The sequence below is a fragment of the Anastrepha ludens genome, chromosome 5 (genome assembly GCF_028408465.1).
Source record: "Anastrepha ludens isolate Willacy chromosome 5, idAnaLude1.1, whole genome shotgun sequence".
NCBI lineage: Eukaryota > Metazoa > Arthropoda > Insecta > Diptera > Tephritidae > Anastrepha > Anastrepha ludens.
The window spans coordinates 58,182,328-58,208,981 of record NC_071501.1 but is presented as its reverse complement, the minus strand read 5'-3'; the positions used below and the strand labels follow the sequence as shown (position 1 = coordinate 58,208,981).

Sequence of the window (26,654 nt, the reverse complement as noted above, 5' to 3'; positions counted from 1 at the left end):
TCAAGTTTGCTTGTTGTTATGACTAAGTACTGGAAATCATCATGGAAACATATTAATGGGAAACGATTTTCATTTGATTGGAATAAGTCGAAACTTGAAAGAATAACACCAACCCCAAAAATCATGCAAAACAAATTTTAAAATTATTCACTAAGTTCATGTAATAATAAATAATAAAATAATAATAATTTATTCAATAATTGCCCGGGCCCCCTGGGGGGCTTCAATGCAAGTATACTTATAAGTAGGTTCAAGACTAAAAGAAACACACACGAGCAAAATATTTTGCTTTTGTTGATATCCAATGGGCAGAGAATTTTTGAGGAAGGTGCCTAGTATGCTGAAAATGCTAGGCCCATAAAATAAGTGATATTAAAATGTTTGCTTCTGTTATAGGATACAATCAAGTTCATACTGCATGTGCTTTGATAGTAAACATACACATGGTAGAAAAAGTCTGCGTTCACCCACTGTTATAAAGTATTAAAATAATTTAACGTGTTTATCTTAAAACTCTCAGTTATTTCTTTTCACTTATTTCAAAGAAAATTATTCATAGAGGTTATGAACAAAATTTTTTGGAGTTTGAGCTGCGTCGTGTTCAGATAACGGGATTGTAGTACAGTTACTTAAATAGGCTAAGCAGAAAAAGTGTGCGTTAATTTCGAATAGTGACGATTATTTGCATGGCAATTACGTTAAATTAAATTTTAAATCATTCATGTAGTTGACGCGGTTAAGAACAAATCTAAAGAGGGAAAAATTGATATTAGAAATACATTTTTTGTTACTATGGACCAAAGGCGAAAAGAAATAGATATTGGTGAAAGGAAAATCATTGTAAGCTTGTGGCAAAATAGTATGAGCTATCGGGAAATCGCGAAAATTGCTGGGAGGCAATACTCCTCGGTCCAAAGAGTGATAAACAACTTCCAAAAAAACTGACGGAAAGAGAAGAACGCAACATAACTATTCTTGTGAATTCTAATCCACGACTAACAGCAAGCCGAATTTCAAAAGACATAGAAGTAAAATACCAAAAGAAAGTACATCCAGATTCAGTAAGAAAAATTCGAAAAAGAATCGGATTTCACGGCAGAGTGGCCCGAAAAAACCCCTTCATATCGCGAGTAAATCGACTTAAGCGGATGGCTTTCGCCAAGGAATACGTAAACAAGCCACCTGAGTTTTGGAATAGTGTGATTTTTTCAGATGAGGGCAAGTTTTGCATTTTCGGGATAAAAAGTCGTAAAATTATTTGGAGGAAAAACGGAACGGCACTTGGAAAGCAAAATCTGGTACCTACGGTAAAGCATGGGGGAGGAGGTGCCATGATATGGGGGTGTATGGCTAGTTCGGGCGTTGGAAATATGCAGTTTTTTGAGTCGATAATGAACAGACATGATTATCTCGATATTTTAAAAACGAATTTGAAAGAAAGTGCAATCAAACTGGGACTCGGTGAAAGATTTGTTTTCCAACAGGACAACGACCCGAAACACACAGCAGAGATTGTTAGGTTGTGGTTGTTGTATAATGTTCCAAAACAACTTCGCACACCCCCACAATCACCTGACCTTAACCCAATTGAGCACTTATGGGACGTTATAGAAAAAAAAATACGAGAGCGTACAATAACTAGCAAGGAAATGCTTAAGAACGCGCTTAAAGAGGAATGGGAACCCATAAGTCCAGAAATAACAGCCAACCTAGTTGGATCAATGAAAAGACGCCTCCTAGAAGTCATAAAAAGCCGGGGATATCCAACTAGCTATTAATTTTAAAACATTTCTATGATCTTAAGCCTTTTATTTTATTATTATTGAAGTGAACGCAAACTTTTTCCGTTTAGTTTGAATGGCCTTTTTAATTTTATGTGATCTCATTTTAAATTTGATTTTGTTATTGGTAACGAAATATGTGTGATAGTTACGTTTAAGTGAACTTAATAAAACTCATTAAAAAAAATTTCTGAAATATTTATTGTTTTGAACTTTTTCTAATGCAAAGAATATTTGCATAGGTGAACGCAGACTTTTTCTACTTTATATATATATATATAATTGGCGCGTACACCCTTTTTAGGTGTTTGGCCGAGCTCCTCCTCCTATTTGTGGTGTGCGTCTTGATGTTGTTACACAAATGGAGGGACCTACAGTTTCAAGCCGACTCCGAACGGTAGATATTTTTTTATGAGGAGCTTTTTCATGGCAGAAATACACTCGGAGGTTGGCCATTGGCTGCCGAGGGGCGACCGCTATTAGAAAAATGTTTTTCTTAATTTTGGTGTTTCACCGATACTCGAACCTACGTTCTCTCTGTGAATTCCGAATGGTAATCACGCACCAACCCATTCGGCTACGGCGGCCGCCTCTTGACAGTAAGCATATATATATAATAGAAAACGGCTTTCTTGTTTTTCATAATATGGTCCACGTTATATATATTGGCTTGCCTCCTAAAACACTTAAAAAAAATCTGGAGAACACTTGTTACCATGTTTATTTATTTTCCTTTTGATATGCGAATGCGTTCATTAATTATTTTATTTTAGATAAGACATTACAAATGCTCCAGTTTTCATTTACAAGAAGTAATGCGGTTTTAAAAATATTTTGTCGAATTTTCAGCACCTCCAAAGTCCACCTCAAAGACCAATTTGTACATATTTGAAGGTTTCTATATTTTATAACTAAAGATACATGTAAATATAGATATATACTTACTGTGGCGTTGCATATATAAATCACGAGATTGCTGCACAGCTTGCATGGTACCCAATTCACGATATTTTTGAAATGTTAAATCACCAGGCCGGTTTGAAAATTGTTCACTTGAGTCTCTATAAGGCTCGTCGTCGGGATACTCCTGAAAAAATATAGATTAGTTAATGGAAGCTCAAAATATACATCGGGTAATTTGGTAATATTTTTATTTCTCATTTAAATTACAATTCAAAATATTAAAATTAACTATATTGAATGCTTTTTGTTTTTTATTTTGGTAAATGTTGTGTTTATTTTTTGGATTTACTAGCTGACTCCATTTAGTAGCAGCTTTCACTGTTAAGCTTTAATTAATTAACGGTATTGCAGTACAGCAATGATATTTAGTTTAATAATCAGATTAGGTTCCTATGCCTCATGCGCTGATTTTGAGCTCAGTCACTTAAACTCCATCTTTAGTAAGACAACGAATAATTTGGATAAACTACATCCATACATTCCAAAAAAATTGTGCATTACTGTTGTTAGTGTTAAAAACGTTACCGAAGTGACTTTTCTAATAATGATTCAAGATTTCTTTTCGTGATGTTTTTAAAAATCTGCCATTTTCGACTTCAGAACAACAAAAAATCAATGCAGTAATAAAGTAAACTTTTTTTGTCACCGCAAATAAATTCTCTACTTCCATGATCTTGGGCCAGACAAATAAGGGGTTTTCCAAAAGACCTTTTCTATAATAGATGTTGTTTTAAAATAAAGCATGTAAAATTAAAGATTCTTTCAGGTTTCACTATTTCTACTCAAAATGCTGCTCTTAAAGGGTATTTTAAAAGGGTCGCCTAGATGTCAGCAGTAAATATTTCGAAGGTATCTCTTTTATGTCATCTTTGACAACGAAACATTGAAATTATTGAAACTTGTTATGAAAATGGGCGATCTTTAAGAAAAACATATCGCAAAATTCGTAATTTTTTTGGTGGAAATAATCATCCGAAAGAGTTGCCAATTCGAAGTGAAAAAATTCAAAAAGAACTGGTTCTGTCGAGGATAGAAAAAGGACAGGAATTATTCACCACTGACATCTAGGCGTCACTTTTGAAAGACTGAATATTTTATAAAGGAACATATGGAGCTTATGGATCCATATTTTGTAGCACTTTTAATTTCGAAATACTTGTCCAGCATTGTCCGACTTTGAAATAAGTATTACACTTTGGTAGCACTTTTTGTACTGTTAACAGAAAATAGGTTTCAACTTAAAGCTGATGCTTTAAGCAAATGCTTCAGGGAGAGAGCGAGTACCCTCGGAAAAGTACAAAAAAGTAAGTTATTTCATTAAAAATTATAAGAAATAGTTTGTGAAAATCATTGAATTCATCCGAGAGCTGGGTGTCACATTTTTTCCTAGTCTTTAAGTATTTGCTAGCTCAGTTCGAGATTTGTTCAATACAAGTTGACAGACAACGGGTATGATTGAAAAATGAAGCCAAAAAATCACCAGGATTCGATCGAACGACTGCAGAAATTTTAAAACAGTTTGCCTTAAAAAGTATCTCCACACTAACAACTACAATTAATTCCATTCGTCCCAATCTATTGGAAAGTAGCAGAAGTAATTATGTGTTCAAACAGGGGCAAGCCAGCCAACGATGTGACGGCATTTCCCCCAATATCAAAACTCATGGAAAACTGCATATAAAGGTTATACAACATCATTAAAAATAAAAATATAATACCAATACATAAATTTGGATTCCATTGCAAATATTCAACCATCGAACAAGTGCACAGACAACCTGCACCATCGAAAATGCATTTGAAGAAAACAAACTTTCTTTTCTTTTTCAGCCGCTTTTTGGGATGTAACGAAAGCTTTTTAAAAACAGCACAATTCTACCAAAACAACATTATTATATATCGAAATCATACTTATCTGATCGATTATTTCATGTCAAACTAGATTGCGAATATTCTGAGCTCAAAGAAATAAAAGCAGCAGCAATGAAAATTGCACCACCGCAACATTCGCAACATTATCAGTTGGGAAAACATTGATTGACTCTACAACACAACTGCAGCGAACAATTAACAATGTCTACAACTGGACAGCTAAATGGCATATAAGACTCAATGAAACAAAGTATGATGCAAAGCTTAAATGGACTAAGCACGTGAAATAAAAAAAGCGGAACTGGAAATAAACCTTCGACAAATGCATTGGCTCCCAGGCAGGCAAGCCACCTTACCAACTTTCTACACGCTGCTCGTCAATAAACAAGTTTTTATGCTCGCTCGGACATACAGCATACTCGTACAATTATGGGGTTACTCAAAATCAAGAAGCATAATGACAACACAACAGTTTTAAAATAAAGTCTTGAGACACGCTGTTAACGCGCAATGGTATGATATATCCGTGCCCAAGACTGGGAACCGAGTCAGTAGCAGATACTGTAGTTATACCTGCGAAGTCTCACACACAAGAAGACTGCAAGGTAAAAAAACAGTAGATCTAAAACAGTGTCAAACATTTTACAAATATTAATTTATACATCTGTAAAACTTATTTTTGTAAATAATGTACTTGAAGAATATTGCTCGTTAGTTTGAATTGAATAGTACAACAACAGTTGCAACAAAACATAAAATAACAAATATTTCGATAAATGATTGGCCGTATTTACCTGAATTGCAGTTATAACTTATATACATATATTCACGAAACTGCATTTGGCGGTGAAATGAAAGCATCTTATTCTAGAAAAAATATTTCTCACAAAATATATGTACAGTGATGAACATAAGTATTGACACAGCAAGATACTTCCACTTGATCATTATGTTTTGTCCACTTATGAAGTGATTTTTAATCTCAAAAAAACTCCCTAGACAGTGTCTCTCTTTATTTATTATATTCTTTCTAAATCATTTTATTATCAGTTATATTTATTTAACACTTAATATAAAAGAAAAAAGTACTTATTATAACGAAAAAAAATATTGGCACAGTTAAGTTTCATCGGGCGATTTCGTATAAATTTTATTGATCTAACAACTTTTTTTCAAAAGCCCCGTTATATCTTTACAAGCAATTGCGTTATTTTATAAAATCAAACTGCAAATAGCATGTTCCTTCAATTAATTTGTTTGTACAATCAGGGCAAATCAGACGCTAAGATTAGTGAAGTGATTGATAGATGCCATACGGAGCACATTGTTCAACGCTTTAAGAGTGCTTCATCTTTGTAAAGCGTGAAACGTACAAGAAAACCTAAGGTTTTAAACGACCACGAACGTTGTCGAATAGTCAGGAAGGTAAAAAAAAAACCGAAGAATATCCTCCACACAAATAGCAGCGGAAGTTAAGGAAGAGATGGGAAAGCATATCCATCCAATAACGGCCCGGAGAGCATAGCATGAGGAAAACTACAACTCTCACGTGGCTAGACGCAAACCTCTCATTTCAAAAGTGAACCAAAAGAAGCGTGTGACCTATGCTAAGGCGTATCCAGACAAGCCAAGTGACTTTTGGGCCAATGGACTTTTCTCTGATGAAAGCAAATTCCACATCTTTCAATCTGATGGAGGGCAAACTATGTGGAGAAAGCCTAACACCGAACTGCAAAAACAGAACCTTGTTGTGGGGTAAAACATGGTGGTGGAGGAGTCATTGTGTGGGGATGCATGTCCGCTGCAAGTGTCGGTGAGCTGGAATTCATTGACGGCATCATGGATATGGTAACAGATATTACATGGAAATCCTGAAGAGAAATGTCCAAAAAAAGTTCCGAAAAGCTGAAATTGCCTGGCTCATTCTCATTTCAACACGATATTGACCCTGCTACTACTGCTCATGATGAGCGTATGTGGCTTGCGCACCACATTAAACAGACATTACCGCATCCGCCTCGGTCGCCTGATCTAAGCCCAATTGGAAATTTGTAAGAAGAGCTAGATAGGAGCATGGATAAGCGTGCTATATCTGGACACTGGTGGAGGAATTGCAGAATATCGGGGCGCCCAATAATTGATTTCATCGATGCCAAGACGGCTGGAATGGCAAAATATTTATTTGATTATTTTTTACTATTTTTTATTGTTTTTTTATCTTTAAATGAAGTGTGCTAATACTTTTGTTTCGTTATAATAAGCATTCTTTTTTTTATTAGGTGCGCAACGAAGTTCTCGCTGCTTTTTTGATGAAAATAAAACTTTATTCTGAAAAAATGGTTACAAGTGAATCATTGAAAGTATTGCCCATCGCTGGCTATTACTTTTTCCATCTTTCTGGTAGATCTCGTATACCGTCGCGGTAAAACTGTTCATATTTTGAGGCTATCCACGGATACAGCTATTCTTTGATGTCTTCATATGAATGAAACTCCTGGTCAGCTAGACCATGTGCCATCGATCGGAACAGGTGATAATCGGATGGCGCAATATCTGGAAAATATGGCGGGTGGGGTAGGATTTCCCATTTCAGTGTTTCTAGATAGGTTTTAACGGCAACGCGAGGCCGGGCGTTGACATTCTGTACAATCACTTTTTCATGCCTCTCCGCGTATTGCGGCCGCTGCTCGCGCAGTGGTCGGCTCAATCGCATCAATTGAAGTCGATACCGATCCCCAGTTTCGCTTCATAGTTCATAATAAATAACACCAACATGGTCCCACCAAATACATAGTATAACCTTCGCAGTGTGAATATTCGGCCGAGGCGATGAAGTAGAAGCATGACCGGGTAGTCCTCATGATTTTCTTTTCTTTGGATTGCTGTAATGAATCCATTTGACATCATCCGTCACGATGAAGAAAACACTTCCTTTTTTGCCGCTGGAGCAGTTGTTCACAGGCGAAAAAGAAAAAACGAGGTTCAACATCCCTTGGTTTTAACTCATAAGGAACCCAATAGTCCGGGAGCCAGAGGTTGACTTTGGACTGCGTTTTATACCGTTAAATTCTTGACTATACTTGTGATTTAGCTTTCATGAATAATGAAAGTGAACGTCAGCTGGCGCACCCAAGGTGGGTGTGATTGTGGGAGGGTTCAAAACGTGTCGAAAAAAAATTTCTTCCAACTCATTTTATACCGGCTAAAATTTTTTTCATGTATTGTTGACATTTAGTAGAATAAAAAAAAATAGTCAGCTGCGCGGTAGAGGTGGGAAAATACGTGAGCTGAACGCAATGATAAATTCTTGCTTCGGCTGACGGTCTTCCCACCGCTATAAACGCAGCTGACCATCATTATTATATTTTCATATGTGTCCAAAATTATGAAAAAAATTTCAATCGGCATAAAGTAGTTTTACTTTTCAATTTTTTTTACAAGTTCACCTGTTCAGCTGACGTGTTTTCCCCCCTCTACCGCGCAGCTGACCATTTTTTTTATTCTACTAAATGTCAACAATACATGAAAAAAATTTCAGCCGGTATAAAATGAGTTGGTAGAAATTTTTTTTCGACACGTTTCGCAGCATCCCACGCACGTACCCACCGCTACTGGAGCAGCTGACGGTTGGTTTCGTCATCCGTTGGATGGCGTCTACCTTCAGTATTAAAATCAGTCGGCATGAAATGATGAGGTCAAAATGACCCCTGGCTACTAGATTACAAGTCCCCTGTTTCTGAATCATTCCCAAAGCATGCAATCGCTTGGAAATGGATTGGCGAGTAACTTCTAATACTGAAGCAAGGTCTTCCTGCGTTAGACACGTATCCTCATTGAGAAATGCCTCCAATTCAGCGTCTTCGAAGATTTTTGGCCTTCCTTCACGCGGACGGTCGACAACATTAAAATCACTGTCTTTGAAGCGACGGAACCAATCTCGGCGCGTTGTTTCACTTAAAGCAGCATCTCCACAAACTTTTTGTACCTTTGTACTTTTTTACCCTGTAATTTTAAGCTCCCTCTCCGCGTCCTTAAATATGTTAAACCAATCATAATTTCCATGATTTTATCGACATTTTCGGCGGCAGGCTTAACAGAGTATGTGTTATCTACGACGTTCCTATTACCATAACTAAATATTTGGCACCACTGTTTTGGATCAGCTTACTTTAGCATTTTACCTTAGTCGTAGTGGCACTGAAGAAGGTATGAGTTTTTTTCTTTTTTAACAAAAACTGTCAAATAGCTTTTGAAGCGTAATGTCACCCCAGAGTCGCATAATATCACCCAAAGTATGCATCGTGATATATGGTTCACTAAAGACCTAATGTGTAGTTACACTGGGTTGAAAAAATTTTACGCGACCCTGTCTTGTCTTGTAAAAACGTATGTGCGTATTTATACATACAAGTCATTAGCCCAAGTGGTTAATTGCGGCACCTTAGCCTTTCTCAATCATTTTATCGATGCCTTTTTCTGCAACTTGAAGTCTGATAGGAAAAACCAGTTCGATAATAATAAGTGGGAAATCCTAAATATCATCTAGAATAAGCAAATTATATACTAGAGGCTGATGTAACTCAAAATAGCATGCAATCAGCTGTGATAAACATGTGCTACTGCTACAACTTTAAATATCTACATACATGCCAGAAAATTATAAAGCGGCACAACTTGCCGACTGGACATTTTGCTTGGTTTCACTTTTGCTTCAGCGATACTGTCGCCGAAACGGGGCCACAACGCACATCAGCAGCCGCAGACACTTCTGCAAACGCCAATGCATAAAAATCCGGTTGAAAGAGCTGTAAGGCGGGAAAGGGGCGCACCTTGGAGCACCCGCCGTCCACTTCGAATGGAAAGTGCAGCAGAGTGTATAACAGCAATTAGCATTGTAAATTGAGGAGATTGCAACAAGCTGACGTGCCACTAAAATGAACAAAAACTGGCTGCATTCTTTAAGTACGAGTAGCAGTTGGTCGGTTTTCGTTGCATGATGTTATGAAATTCAAAAGGGTGATTTTTGGACTACTTGAGATTCTGGGTCGGCAACTGCTAACATCAGAAAAAGGTGACATTCGCATAACTACACATATCCATTAACGTATATAAGTATAAATTAAAAAATAAACTACATTTAATTCGTCTCTATAAAAAAGAAAATTTCTCCACTTACGTATTCATAAGCCAGTTTTCCTATCATCAATCATTAAGCAATGTTTTTTAGCCATGTTAATGTACTGATTATTTGTACGAAACAATCAGATAGAACAATATTGAAATTCATTCTTTGAAATTGGACGCCATATGCAACCAGTTCGAAAACTTTTTTTTTGTTAAATGATAAAAATAAATTAGAGGGATCTTAAAATTAGCATATATTTCACACACAAAAAATTTAAGAAACCTATTTGGCAAGCAATTTTCTCAATTTGTCAAGTATTTGCACATGTAGAACTAAGGCACCTGGATATTAACTATTGAGACTATTACCTTAATATATAAAAATCCCGTGTCACAGTCTTCGTTTACGGTAATCTCTGAAACCACGCAACCTGCCCTCCATGTCGTTAAGGCAAAGTATCACATATGTGCACGAGAGAGGAGTGAGCAACACAATAACAAATAAAAAGATATAGGAGACAGAGAGCATATTTTTTCATATTTTCCTTAACTGCCTATTCCCGTTTATCTCGCATAGTAGAGTTTAGCAGACAGCTGATATACATACACAGCAAGTTTTATTAATAATTGTTTCTTTAGTAGTAATAGATAATAAGTGATAAATTTTATTTATGCAGACTGATAGTAGACTTTTAAAGTTGTATAGCAAAAACCAGCACCCCTGTGGGCTGAGTCATTTTTGATTTGTTGCAGTTCGAAAATTAATGTTGTGATTACATGCGTTGTCCTGCTATACTCGTACACCACCTTCTAGGTATGTCGTATTTTTTGAAATTAACTTTTATCTGTTTTCACTGTTGTCGGACATTTGATGCATTTTAAATACAAAAGATGCATAGGCGCGTGACATACTTCACTTATTACTTTGATGTTTTATTTGATATTGAATTTGGCCAAAGATTATGGTTTCGCACATTGGCGTAAAATAACATAGTGACACGGCATTTTTATATATGTATGTATGTATCGGGTGTTCTTTTAGCTGCATGAGAACTATTGGCAAGTCATTATGAATTTCTTAACGTCAGAACAACGTTTCCAAATTGTGGAAATATATTTTGCAAAATTAAATCAGCTAAACATTGTCGACATTTGGTTGCAACAAGACATAGATTTATTGCAATATTCACGCCACCATTGACGCCATACGGCTAAAATTGGTCTGATCGAATGGACCATGTAACTCGTAGTTGTGGCGAACATAAGCCCGATATCATACTCAAAAATAAATGCCATGTCCTTTTTTATAGCAGATTATAATAAAAAAAATCATTCCAACAATGTTACTGTTTTATAGTATCGTTTGAAGTTCTCAAGCTCTTAAAAAAACATTCTATATATTGAGAAAATTATTACTATTATTTATAGGAGATATATACAATATAACCCGAACTTACTATGGCTACTATGGCTTTCAGTGCTCCATTTGAGAAAATAAAAACGCTGCCAACAAATAAATAAATATAAAAATGGCCTTTCGCGTGTACCTATTTGCTAACGTGAAATGTAAAATGTAAAAATTTTATGGCAGGTTTGAGAGATGTTCACATCACTATAATTTATTTAACCTTAAATAGTAAATATGCGACCAAGCCAATAGAAAATCATTACAAAGCGATTGAAAGCTATTGTGAGGATTGCAGGGAAACATCGCCACCTATCGGAACCAAAACTATCCTACCTCTCAAGTTAGAATCTACACCGATACAATTTTATTTAAATCAACAACGATTTTGCTCGAAAAATCGTACCTTCTGACGAAGCGCATTTTCATCTCGGCGACTATATTAACAATAAAAACTGCCGCAACTAGAGATCGTCGAGAAGCCAACTTATCATCAGAGTGCGACATTTTGGTGCGGTTTTTGGAGCGGTGGCAACATTGGCCCATTTTTTTTTTGAAAATGTAACTGCAAACGCCATTTCGGTCAACGTGCACGCTATACGGACATGACAAACATTTTTTTGGCCGGAAATTGGCAGAATGGCGCGAGATCCCACAACCGATTTTTTGTGTGCCAAGTTTGGTAATCGTGTTATTAGTCATCTCGGTTATGTCAATTTGCCACTTCTTTGTTGGATGCCGGAAAGGGCCGATGTTATGCGAACAGTCCAAGTTTCCTGGAAAACTTGGTTAAGGGTATGTGCTTCTATGAAGCAGCCGCTTGAATGAAATCGCATTCCATAATAAATGAGGAGCTTTGCTCTTTCGAAAGAAATTACTATATAAACTACCATTTATTTCGAATCGCAATGTATGGGCCAAACCTTCTTCTCTTAAATCTCCACACTGCAACCGGAGAGATGAAAATTTGTTTACTGCAAATAAAGGAATTAATGCTCTTAATTTATGGTGTACGAAATCGGGTCATGCTTTGAACATAAAGAAATGTTTCAAAATGTCTTTGCCGAAAGCCAAAAATGTGCGCAATACGTCGAATTGTATATCAAACAATATTCTGCAAATTGTTAATGATAAAGACTTAGACATTATTTTTGACAATAAGCTCAGCTTTAAGGGGTACCGGTGGCATAGAGCTTGAAAATTGAGGGTATTTTCAGGATTTGGTTTACAATAAAAACAAGGAAACACGAAATTTCAGTTCTTTTACTTTTTATTTAACTTCTTTTACATACAAAAATGAAAAAAAAAAACTTTTTTTATTTTAATAATTTAAAAAATCGCGCTGAAGTTGAGCTTCCCGAAAAATTGTCCAAGTGTTATCCATTTTGGATCTTCTATTTCTCTGAAACACAAAAACCAAAAAAATATTAATCTAATATCTTACCCGTACTAGAAAAAAAAAATTGACAAAATGGTTTTGAATTTGACACTCTAAAATTCAGTTTTTTAATAAAAAAAATACGAAATAATTGAAATAATAATATGACTCTAGTACAGGCGATAGTCATTGATGTTGTGAACAACATATTAAAATTTCAGACAATTAGATTGAACGATTTCTTTTTGTTGACAACACCAGACCGAAAAAAGTCGTTTCGATTTTTCTGACGAAAAATTGTAGACCAATACCAAAACAACTGCGGAAATTACAGATGGCCAAGAGGTTCCTGTTGTGTTGCACACGACATTCCAGTCACTGTTAAGGTTTTAGATGTTGTGAGCAGCAAAAGATTTCGAATGAGTTCTGCTGCATATATTGAAGTTATTCTAGAGACCGTAGCGAATCCTGGATTGAAAGTACACGCGGTGACAGCCCATACGAGTACATTTTTAGCAAGACTCTGCTCCGCCATCCAAAACGATGGCGTTTTGGATGGCAGAAAACTTCCATGACCACAGAGCACCGAACTTATGGCCACCTAACTCCCCAGAGCTTAATCCTCTGGATTAGTACGAATGGGGCGTAGTTGAAAGCTAAAGTTATTTAAAGACTGTTAAAAGTTAAAGACAAATAATACTGTCATGATCAATATGAATAATGAGCATTTGATTCGGGCATGCCATCGTTTCCACACCCTGATCGAGGGCGTTATTGAGCTAATGAAATTTGTATTGAATAATTTTATAAATATATAGTAAATTAATGTTGTGTAAAAAATTCGCGAAGTTTCATTAAATTTTGTTAGCTAACTAGTTTTACTCTCAAGTTGTCCTCAAATACCGCACGCACCCTGTACATATTGACTTAAATAAATAATTATAGAAAGGAGCCCGAAAGCAACAATCTCGTCAAACAAGAAGCAACCTGTTGTGTATAGGGCGCTTAGTAAACACCTCTGCACGAGTGCGACGCCCAACACTAATATTTTGCAAAGTGTCTTTCCAACTGCCCTTCGCCTTCACCTGCATTCTACACGCCCACGCGCTCACAGTTCTCTATGCACTCTAGCAATGCTTAGTCATTGCACTAACAAAATTCTTCTACACAAACAATGACGCTTTTGAAAATTAAAAAAGACTGATAATTACAATGAGAAAGCGAAAACTTGTGTAGAAAACATACTAAGATGCACTTATGTAAGTAAAATTAACTGGTAGGTAAAATGTTTACACATGTTTATACATGCATACTATATACTTATACATAATGTTCAATTTCCTAGTCTTTGAGGAACTCGTTTCTTATCGAGATTTTGGGAGTCTTAGGCATTAATGCATACTGTAATTAACCCCTTCTCAGATCACTTTGAAATGATTCTACATAAATGGTTCTAAATTTCGTTACTTTTGAGTATACCCCCGATATTTTTTGAGGAACTTGTTTCTGACCGGTATTTTTGGGATGTTATATAATTTTTTTTACTACAAATAAGTTTATATATGTTTATGTACATATGTAAATATATACCCATTAAAAGTTTCGAAAATCGAAGAAATTTCTAAACCCTCATTAAGAAATTTCCGAGTTTGGAATCGAGAAATCGAAAAATCGACTCGACAGTGGAATATTGTTTCGTAAGATGTTTTAAATGCAAATCTAAACATATAACTTGTTCCCTTGCTTATCTGAGTTTATTTTAACAATCCCTTTCCTTTATTATCTTTTATGTGAAAACTCGTACATCAACAAAAGATCTTTAGGTCGCACTGTCTCTCCGTTCTCAAATTTCTTTTCATACCATTTTTACAAGCTTTGTTATAAAACACGATATTCAATGAGGCCCTATGATTTTCTTAACAGCCTTGAGTTTGGGCTCGATCAGTTAAATAGTATCTTTCGCATCTACATAAATCAGCTCAGCTTGGTATACTCGGTCACTATTTTATTCTTAAAGTTATACGCATCGTAACGAAAACTAAAAGTCACTGATTTAATGGAAGGAGTGAAAATTTGTTTTGCCTGCCGTAGTCCAGTACTTGGCTGTGACTTTTCGACAATTATTTTGAGGCTGTGGTTGCGATCCCAATTATCACAAGTTAAATATTTACTTTAACATCTCTAGACAGCTAACAGAAAATCTCTGCGTGCATTTCTATCATAAAAAAGATTGCTATAAAGTGAAGTTTCTCCTTAGAAGAGACATAAGAGACATTTCATTGATGGAAACAAATCGGCAAGCGCACCACAAAAATTATCGCATCTATCTAATAATTGGCCATACTTTTCTCAATTCTTTTCATGAGGTAGTTATTACAATTCTAAGTTACTTAGTGCCAAGCCTCTGAGCAAATAGTATTCGAAGTGTTATAGGTACATAACTCTAACTAAATTAATGATGCACAAAGTGACTTTCATGACATCATTTCTATAAACAAATCATTTTATAAAATTTGTGTCTGGCGACTTACATCATCTGAGTGTGCGTCATATACTAAATGGTTGTTGTGAAACTGCTCCGATTGCACACGGTGATGATCGCGTGCCACCCGGGAGTGTTCACCTTGCTCATTTTGTGGTTGCTTCTGCTGTTGCCGGTACCTTTGCGGCCGCCTTTGCTCTTGGTAGAGCCGTAAATGCTGATGATGATCGGTTTTTAAATTGTTTGCGGCATTAACGTGCCACTCGGCATCATCGCCGTCAATGCCGCTGTCATAATCGTAGCCAATGTCGACCGCAGTAAGTACGTGTTGGTAGTCGTGCTGATCAGCATTTGGCTCATCATCACCGGTGTAATCATAATACTCAGTTTCATCGTCCATATACACGGTTCCTCTTTCATTGCTGACGTCTGCTGCCGAGAGACCACTATTCGATTCTGAGGCTGGACCGGCAATATTCTCCGTACTACCGCCTACTGATACTGAGGCCGTGACGTTACTACCAGTACCTTCTTTGATGTGGCTACTTGAGAGTAGATAACCCACAGACCGCAGCGCCACTACCTTTTCATTCTGGCGAAACTGTTCCGAATTTTCAGACAAGTTCGGTTGAATTTCATTAACTGATGGCATAGTAATTTTCGTTTCACTTGAATTTGATTTTGGTTGCATTTTTTGATGATTGTGATGCAGTTTCTGCCTGTGTTGCTTGTGCTGCTGCTGCCGTATCACCGGTTGGTGGTAAACATTTTGCATACTTTTGTTCGTCTCATCAAGGGTAATTGTGTTTGCCGAGTTTGTTGTCACATGTGTGGGATGTGAAGTCGGCTTAACCAAACCCATTGTGCCGGCTGTATTTTTAAAGTCTTCAGTAGTGGTTATTGTGTTGTTATCTGCCGTCATTGCATTCATAGGCTTGGAAGCGATCTTGTGACGCGTACGACTGTAGGAGCGTTGAGTTTGCATCGAATTATGCTCCTGATGTCGTTGCTGATTATGGCTGTTGTAATGCCGATGAAGACGATTATTCAGTTCTATTTGCAATCCCGATTTAGAATGTTCGTGTTTATTCTGATGTTGATGGTGTAAATGCTGATGAAAATTTGAATTTTCAGTTGTGCCTGCATTTGGCACTGGTGTTGGTAATTCTGTAGCAGTTTCTGTGTTATTAATTGCAAAGTGCTGCTTATGCCTAATGCTGTGTGATGGTCGAAAATGCGATGTCCCATGGCGTTCATGATTCTGGTGAACTAGATTTTCGGAATCTGCAAATTCTTCACCACGCTGTATATCGTAATCATAGCTGGTGGCTAACGGTTGGGCCATTTGCAGTCTGAAGCAAATTAACGCAACAAGAGCAAATAGTGTTTGCATTTTTAGTTCTTGACGAGAAGAGGGAGCCGCAAATGCAGGAAATACTGGAGTACTCGTACCGTGTACAGATGACTCTGTGGTATTTTATTTAATTCTCTTTTTATTTGCATTCACTTTTACATTTTTTCATTTTTAAAATTTTCACTTTTTCACCTTTTTGGTGCCACTGCGTTCACTTAGCTAACATCCCTAAGCTATACCTATATGTGTGTATGTATGTACAAACATGTGCATGTTGCATATCTATATTTGAATATTAAATATTTAATAAGAACTTTTTAATGTCAAAATAAATACAGAACTGGTTCATTGTACAGGGTAAGTGTACCTATGTCCCATGTATGTATGTATGCATGTTTTGACTTAATTTGGTGCACTTTACTGCGCTTTCAGTTAGAAAAATTCATCTGATGCCTATCTTCTTCTGTGCTGCCTGTATTTGCTCAGCCAATTAGCCTTACTGTTAAATGACAGTCATTAAGGCGACGTATAGTAATGTTTTACAATGCCAATTATTTCCACTCAATTGTTGCTGGTTTTGTTAGTTAAGCTGTTGCTGTTTCCACTTGCAAATTCCAGGGTATTTGCGTATGCGCATAATATACATATGTATGTGCATACATACATAAAAATATAAACATAAATATATCGATGTATTGCAGGTCTCGTGCCTTATTAAATGCCTTGCCAAAGGCTGTGTCAGCCGACGGAGTTGTTGCTGTACCCAGTTTTTCAGTTGAGCTTACTGCTATCCGACGCCTTGGATAGTTATTATTTTTAGAGGGCGTAGAGGGTAGAGAGGAAGGTGCTGCAGCTGAAAGCGAATGTCTGTGAAGCTGATGAATGACCCAATTAATGAGTTCAGCAAATCTCTATTCGCGGAGTAGGTTAAATAATCAAAACGTTTGGAAATTGCTTATACATTTTCATAAATATGATACTATAAATTCGAATTTGAACAACTGTTTTATACATTGTTGAAATGTGTTTATGGATCAGTAGACTACCACGAATATATACTTTACATATGTATGTTTGTGTACGCTTAGAAGCTGATGAGTAGAATAAGATTAGAAAATTCAACTGACGATCACACAAAGTGTATCACTTATTTTTGCTTTATTTGCTCTCACTCTCATTCAAGAATATTAAATTTTATTTTTGTTGTGATGATATAATTTTTTATTCACTTAGTCGTCTCAAATACTTTACAGCTCCACGGTTAGTGCTTGTTTTTTATTATTCAAGAAAAGACATAAAATATAATTTGTACTAACTGTTGGTGGTATATCGCGACGATGTTTTTGATTTTTTTTTTTTTTAATGAAGCGCGATTTTTTTTTATTTATGGAATACTGAGCTTCTCACGTTCGTTTTGTTAGCGTCTAGACAGTTGCCAAGTTTAAAGAACGCGTCAAGGTATGTCTGACGCCCACTTATTTGCAATGGCTACGGCATGGACACCGAGACAAGAGATATCGGGAAACCCGAAAGTGTTTTATCTATTTGTAATGGCAGCTAGGTGCTCCTGTGTCACCGTGCTGGTGGGAAATCCAAATATAACTTTTGATGCCGTTGAAAATTCGACCACGCGCTCCGGCCACTTGATTCTCACAGACTCGACAATGTGTTCATCGTTTACAAATGCACGGCTTTTCGAACAAGTCAATCACACACACTCCCAAGAAGAATGCTAAAAGTATGTGAGTTCACATGCAAATTTGTATGCGATGTACATATGTATGTATGTATAGGCAGATGTAAGCTAGCATTATACGGATATTTATTGGACGTTAAGGTGAAGTTCAGCGAATTCTAGATTTTTTTCTACGTTTTCCATCAGATGTACATATACGTTTTTTTCGCTTTTTACGTTCAGCTGAGAATCGCACGAATTCGCACTGTGAACCGGCACATTCGCGTTCTTGTCTGCGATTGTTCACCGCGTCATATTTTGTTCGTTTTTCTGTTTGTGTTTAAGAATTTTCACAGAATAAGAAATATTTCACTTTCATTGCCTATTTGACTATATGTGTCGCAAACACCGATAATTTTCTGTATAGAGTGTTTGAATTTGCTACACATAAAATATTATTTGTAAAAATGAATTCAGCCACCAGGTTTGGCCAAGTGACGCACCAGATACTTTGTTTAATCTAGACGCTCGCAATACAAAGTGTTAAAGAATTTCGAATTTCGTTAAGTGATCCACCGTATCTGTTTTACGCGCGTTGTTGCCTCGTTCGCTGTTCTCGCGTGTCTGCCGCAAAGGCGCATGTGTTGCCGCCAGCTGGCAGGCACAGCAGTCTTGCTGCTGATCGTGTCGTCCATCGTCGTCGGCGTCAGAGCTAAAGCCGGTATGAGCGTTAGCGACGACTTTGCTGCGATGTTTATTGATATTTGCGTTGTCGTGCCTTTGGTGTTGTTTGCCCAGAGTAGTCGCGTTGACGCATCGTCACAATCATTTTATTCATCATTACCATCATCATCACCAACAACATTTGCATTATTTAAGTTTTTCTTAACTCTTTCAGGAGTATTCGGTGGATTCTCTGCACGCTGTCAAAGGGAGTATGGGTACAGCTGTCGTGGTGCGGTTTTCAATTACCGACACCGACAACAGCCAGCGAACGGTTTCTCAATCAAGAGATTGTGAATGCACTCAGTATGTATGTTTAGATGTTTGTACATGTTACTGATAGCCTTTAGACCATCTGTTGGCGAAGCTCTCCCTGAATGAATAAATCAGTATCGAATTGCTCTAATTAGAGCATTCGCACTCTTTAATTATTCCACGAGAGATTTACGTATATAAGTATATTCATATGTCGGTATGTATGTACATATATATGGAAAAAAATTGGTAACAAAATAAAAAACAAAAAAATATTGGGATTCCCATGCGTGATGATTTCAATTCAGTGTTCTAATAACTGTATGCGAATACATAATTGAATTTACCCGATTACTATAACTGAGTGTATTTTTGTGCGCGGGCCCATGTTCGCACCCCACTGTGGGCGTGAAACCATTAAGTGATACAAACGGTGAACGGTTTTTTAATAACGGGTACACCTGGAAAACCTTCGAGAGCCAACAAATAAATGTTTGACAGCGCTCGCTCTGAGAGGCACATATCACAGAAAGTAAAGGGACACTAAACTTATAAAAATATACAAGTTTTTATGGTAAAAATTAAAAAAAGGAAAATTCTACGTATAGCGCGAACTAAGTGTAGCTGTATATTTTTCTTATTTTACCTTATTTTTATTTAAACTGTGATTTTTTTTTTAATTCAGCTGTAGTTCATTGCTGGAGCATATGATGAACAGGTACATTTTATGGTACAATATTTCGTATTCAAAATTGTGGTTGTTAAAATTCTGTATTTGTCGAAATAATTATTGCGAATTGACATATTTCAAAATACTGTACTACAAAATTATTACAATAACAAGTGCTAATTTAAGAGAGATATGCACATATCGAAATTCAAATATTGACACCACGTGTTTGCCTCGATTGTCTTGAGTTAGCACCGCGTAACTGCAAATTGTGTGGCAGTGAGTATGTGACAGAAGAGCATACATACATACATACATACATATATGTTTTAACATCGATATACGAGGGTCGTTTGAAAGTCCGTGCAAAAAAAAAAAACTTAATTATTTCGGTTAAACCTCTTTTATTTTTTAGTATATTCTCCTTTTAAGCACTTCGTCCAGCGCTGCTCTAGTTTGTTGATCTCTTCCGCAGGACTTGCCCAAGTTTGAAAAATAGCTATTCGTTTCTGCAATCACCTTCTTGTTTAAATAAAATCTCTTTCCCTTTTCCATTAATTTCGCAACCACAACTGCAGGGGCGCTGTCGTGATGGAAAAAGAAAATCACTCGACTTCCTCAAGCGTCGAATACCATACACAAAGCAATAGATCGGTCTGACTAAAACTTGGTGTGTGTTGTTCCAAGAGATGCTGCTAACCAAACATAATCTCGATATCTGGCAGTAGTGCCATATCTCTGTCTTAGTACGTTCTTTTCTAATGTCCTCGTATTATTGTTAAATTGCCAATATTTTCACTTCTTTTCGAGCTTTTAACAAATACTCATTTTTTCATTGAAAACTTAAAATATATTACAAATTTTTTTTACGGTATATTAATATAAAAAATACAGAATTTGGGCCCAACATAAATTTGTCTGTGTAGCGTTTTCACCGAAGACTCTTATTGAAACAAAAAACAATAATTATATCAATAAGTTAATCAATTAAATATTCACCGTTGCTGTTTACAACCTCTTTCCCATCTCCCGACCAATTTGTTGATTCCGTTCCGACAAAAATCGCTTGGTCTAGTGTCAAAGAAGTTGTTGAGCCAGTTTTTAAGGATCTCTTTGTTATCGAAGGTAACAAACACCCTTCATATGATTTGACAGGGAGAAGAAAAGATGGTAATCGGTCGGTGTGATGTCCGGAGAATACGGCGAATGCTGAAGGACCTCCCATTCGAGTTCTTGGAGTGTGACTTTGACGACTTGTGCAACATGGGGCCTGGCGTTGTAGGAGTAGGGTTTGACCATCCGCGCAGTGTAGCTGGGATATGTAGAGCTCCTTGTTGGCCGTGGCATTCTTCTCGAGCACTTCCTTGAGCACCATGCCCTCCCAGTCGCACCAAACACATATCGTGATCTTTTTTGGATGAAGAATTCGAATCCAGAAGGCCCTCCGCTGCGGGACGTGTCATCGACTTCATCGTTGTCATTTTTGAACTTTGCAAACTATTGCCGTGTTGTAAACTCGTCTATGACACCTTCTCCATACACGTCGCAAATGCCCCGGGCTGCTTCGGTAGCCTTTTGACCTCAATGAAAAGCAAAGAGGAGCAGGTGTTGAAAATATTGTGTTTTGTCCCCTGGGTACTCCATTTTTGAGCCTCTAAGCTTCTAGAGCGGAAAGGGTTCTATCGAACGATTACTTACCCTTTGCCAAACAGCAAACAAATCGTTGTAAAATAAAAGAAAATATAAAAACGCTCTGAACTTATTCACCAACCTAATATATGCATAAATATCTCAATGCATCAATTAATTTTACTATAAGATGTATACATACATATATTTTAATTAGTTCTCCAGATTAGATGCAAAAGAATTTTTCGACTTTCCTCTGCAAGCGGCTTGTAATTTTCAAACAGTAGACGGGGAAGAGCAAATTGTATCGTGGCTTGCTTTGACAGGAATTTGCAAGCATTCGTTATTGAGCTTATTATATATATTGTATATACAATTGGCGCGTACACCCTTTTTGGGTGTTTGGCCGAGCTCCTCCTCCTATTTGTGGTGTGCGTCTTGATGTTGTTCCACAAATGGAGGGACAGTTTCAAGCCGACTCCGAACGGCAGATATTTTTATGAGGAGCTTTTTCATGACAGAAATACACTGCCGAGGAGCGACCACTATTATCGTAGAAAAATGTTATTATTAATTTTGGTTTCACCGAGATTCGCACCAACGTTCTCTCTATGAATTCCGAATGGTAATCACGCACCAACCCTTTCGGCTACGCCGGCCGCCAAGCTTGAGCCTATTACTAAAATTTAATTTTGACTTGCGCTTCTTCTTCTTTAGCTACGTTTTGTTGAAAATAAACGTTGTCCAGATCAATACCATCCAATTCCGGCCATAAAAAATCGTTAATCATCTCTCGATAGCGCAATCCATTCACCGTAACTGTTGCTCCAGCTTCATTTTCGAAAAAGTAAGGTCTAATGACTCCACCGGACCATAAACCGCACCAAACAGTCACACATTTAGGAGCCCCAGATCCGACGATTTTGCTTGTTGACGAAGCCACCGAGGTGGAAATGGACCTCATCACTCAAGATGATTTTTCGTTGGAATTCCGGATCATATTCATGCATTTCAACGACCCAATCAGCAAAGACACGACATTGTTGATGATCGGCCGATTTGAGCTCTTATGTTAACTGGACTTTATAAGTCTTAAGACCCAAATCTTTATGCAAAATACGGTGTAATGACGTTTGTGGAATGCCTAATTCCAAAGAACGACAAGGATAGGACAAACCTGGGTTTTCTTCAACACTTTCGGCTACAACAGCAATATTTTCGGTTGTTCTTGAGCGACGTGCACGGGTTTTATTCTTCACATCACTAACTTGTCCCAACAGCTCGAGTTTTTTCACCAATTTATGTATTACGGTCCGACAAGGTGCTTCACGATAACCCAAAAATGTTCGAGTTTTATGAACAGCCTTTGCCATATTTTCACCATTTTTATAGTGAATTTTAAAAATTGCAATGGGTTGTTTAAACGTGTATCGTTCCATTTTTATTAATAGTGTAGTTTCTACTTGTCAAGTATCAAAATGACAGCTTCAAAAGTGGCATCTACCGAAATAGCGGGCTATTCAAAATAACACTTGCTATTGGAAAACCCTTTATATGTGCTTCCGAAACGAAAAATTGATATGCACAAATAACGGAATTAAATATACAATTTACATACATATGTAAATTTGTACTCCTTTTTTTAATATTCGCATATTTTTGAGCCAACTTTTTTTTCGTTAATTTTTTATAAAAGCATGGCTCATTATATAACAGTAGCTCTCTGTAAATTGCTCAAAAACATCAGTTGATTGTTTAGTGTTTTCTTGTGCTGTTTTCTTTTGCATAATTTTCCTCCATATAAAGCACATTTTCGGAAACATTTCATGTATATATCCAGAAGTTCCTAAAAGATTCTGATTCAAAAGTTTACAATTTGATTTGATGAATTGAAATATGCTAATTGTAGTGAGTTTGTACAAAACTTCGAAATGTGATTTATAGGGGTTTTGTTATGCAATGAACTATGTTTTAAAAAAAAATTAACGAAGAACATTTGGCATCAAAGATATTGATAATATTGGAAGAGAATATAGTTACTTAATTACGTAAGTCAGTGTAATTATATTTATAAGTATATACATATGTGTAGATTAATGCGGTGTACATCATTTTTTAAGTATTTGCCATTGCCTGCCGAGAGAGCGAGACTACCAAATGGTTGTCACGCACAAGCCTATTCAGATACGACAGCCGCTATATACATTTAGGCATATTTATTTATTTGTACATATGTACATACTTATTTTTTGGATTGATTTCTAAGAATTGATTAATTAAATCTCTGGAAGCCTGTCATGACATGGAATATGTATTTGGAATTCAATAATTATGAACACTGTGTTATTATTATTAATAACTTAGTTTACCTACATATGTAGGTATGTACATGCACATACGTCTGTAGTTGCAGAGATTTTAACATTAAATAACAGAGCTCATCAGATTTGATTTGCCTTCGATCAGACTTTTATTGAATTCTGTTTCATATGCATATATGTATGTACATATGTGTCTATGTATATGCTTTGATGTAGTCAACCATATTTAGTTTAAGTACAGTAATGGACCTAATGTGTTTTTGTCGGGACAACTAGCAAGTACAGCACTCAGACAACATTAAGTTCATTATACTGCCCTCGAGTTCCCTTTTTAATTTTCTTAAATCTACCCTATGTCCGAGCCCAGGTGGTCGATTCTTACACATCAATGCTAAAGACCTCAAGCCTGATTCGAACGAAGGTCGGGCAGACGCGCAGAAAATGGTCCGCCGTCTAATCCTCCTCTCCACGTGCTGAGCAGAGTGCACTGGCTGAGATGCCTACCTTTTACATGTGCTTCGCCCATAGAAAGTGACCCGTCTTCGATCCAACCAGCTTCCTACAGTCCCTTCTGCTTAACGACAGGAGGATCTGCGACGGTCGGTCGGGCATGACAAGTAACATCGGTTTGGTCCGTCCTGGATCTAATGTTAGTTGGTATTAAATCATTCACCATTCATTCTCAAATAGGGAACTTTGCGAAATAGCTCATTTAAATAAAATCATTTTTTTTTTTTAAATAGTTAAATAACTTTATAAAATACCTTTATTGAAACTTGCATGTTTTTGGGTGCCAACAGTAGCCGTATGGACAATTTTAACTAAGTTAGCCCGACCTTTTTATCAATTTATCCTTGAAGTTTTCCTAAAAATGAACCACCTTATTACTTCTTTTCCTATTGCATACATTAAACATCATTTTTCAGCATTATTTTAAGTGTTACAAATATTTGCAATTAAAAGAATCGATTATACTATTTTATATATACAATTTTAAAAACTGATAAACCATAATAACCCATAAGATATACCTATAATATGTATTCTTTCCAGTTCGTCCCTTATCAGAAGTTATACTTCAAAAATCGTTCCGAAACATATCAGCACAAAGTGAAAAACAGGTATTACTGCAGGAATCACTAAAACAAAGTATGTAAAATAAGGTTTTAAAAATAATGAAAGTAGTTTATTGCAGATTCTAAGTTCATCATTCTTGATCCTAGATTCAGGTAAAATGGTCATAAGCATGAAAGCCCCCCTAAAGTGGCAATTCATTTACTCAAAAGTAAAATTGTACAAACAGATGTACCAGAACATGAGCCAATAGCGAAAAGCGTGTAAAAAATCATATAGTACAATCACGACTTAATAAACTTGACCACCAAATTAATGACGACATATTTTCTTCACACTGAGAACATTTAAAACAGATTTAGAAAGAAGTAAGAAATTTGTATTGTTGGTCCGATTTTTATGATATTTTAGATACGTGGCTGTCGACATATTCCATACGCTCTCATTAAGATATTATACATATTTGCTTTGGCTGGATCAAACTAATCACAAGTGTAAAAACTATAAATGAATAGCCAGTACATGAATTGAAGATCATGGAGGAAATATTAACTTGTATACTATGTACTTTTGCATATATCAAACTTTTGTTGCCCTAATTGAGACGCGTTTTCTCCTGTTCTAGTTTTCGTTATGTACAATATGTATGCGAAAATTCCATTCCATTTCTCTGTACTTGTCAATTGTTAATGTTGCCCAATTTGTTGCAGCAATCAACAGCTTGTTGCATTGTGGGTGTCACTGATGTGTCAGGCATGCTCACTTGCACTGAAGGGCAATAGAGTACGCGTCATGTGGAGCATTGCCGCAAGAAAAAGAACTTGGCTGGCTTTAGCAGACGTGGGAGAAATGAATAAGTTTTATGGGACGCTGTCGCCCTAGTGGCAGCCAAGTGTCATGTGAGTTCCTGCATAAACTTACTAAACAAATTCACGCTTCCATAACGTAGAAGCTCACACCGCAAGAATACTGTAATGTACCAATGAGTTTGCGTACGTAAACATACATACAAATGCATATGTGGATGACAGTTGTTGGTGTTAGGAATGTAAAGTCGAAGAATTTGTCTCTGTCCGCCAACGTCTGCAAAAATAGACACACCAAGTAGAAATATGTGGACCGAGCGTGTACACAATCAAACAACTACCAGACAATAAAGACTCTATCATTAATTTTCATTGCGTCGCCTGCAACAACTTAGTCAAAATTGCATGCCCCACAGCACTGTATCGTTGAGAATATGCCACTTGAAAGCTAAATTAATATGTGTAATATGTGCAATGTAGTATATGCAACATACATATGTATGTACAGACAAACACAACCAATTAGCTATTAGCACTGATGGCGGTAGTGACAATACTGATGATGTTGTTGATATTATTGCTGGTGGTCAATATTGCTGCATACAAAAATACATATATACGTTGTACCACAGTTTCTGCGACATATTTGTTTGTCCCGTCACGCCATACAACAATGCCGATCGACACAGTCACATCCACTGTCACTGTCACTTGCCAATGCACCCTTTGCTGTTAAACATATAATATTATTCATAATCATATGCAGATTTGCAGTCAACCGAACTCTTTGGACGCATTCCAAACTAAGACTGTTTATATGTACTATGTATGTACATATGTACACATGTACCTAGTTGCATGGACACAGTGAATGGCCCCTATTTATGCCTGTAAACATGTATTCAATGAATGCGTGTAAAAAGATGCAATCGGGCATTGATTGAAGTGCTATGGCCATTCTAGTAGCGTGGCTTGACGGTGTCGTGATACACCGCGACGTGTCATTCATCATGTTGGTAGTGGCTTTCGTGATCATACATATCGGCGGCTTCTTAGCAATTGAACGGTGAGCATCAAGGGCGTATTCTTCCAAAATATTACCAACATTCTGTCACGTAACAATACGATTACAGAAATATGTA

At 36.7% G+C, this 26,654-nt stretch overlaps 1 protein-coding gene across 4 annotated transcripts in view; it reads right to left on the bottom strand.

Annotated features, from left to right (window-relative positions):
• LOC128863222 (uncharacterized) overlaps nt 1-18,669 on the bottom strand; it is a 58,804-nt gene extending 40,135 nt beyond the window's left edge. The window contains exons 1-3 of one of the 4 annotated variants that reach the window (XM_054102269.1): nt 16,727-18,669; nt 15,055-16,641; nt 2,727-2,868 (exon numbers count right to left, since the gene is read on the bottom strand). In XM_054102269.1, coding sequence (XP_053958244.1) covers nt 2,727-2,868; nt 15,055-16,398 — 1,486 coding nt within the window. In that variant the 5' untranslated portion in view covers nt 16,399-16,641; nt 16,727-18,669. The remainder of the gene's footprint in view (nt 1-2,726; nt 2,869-15,054; nt 16,642-16,726) is intronic. The other 3 variants (XM_054102270.1, XM_054102272.1, XM_054102271.1) reach the window with 3 other exon arrangements.
• Between the last annotated feature and the right edge of the window lie 7,985 nt (nt 18,670-26,654).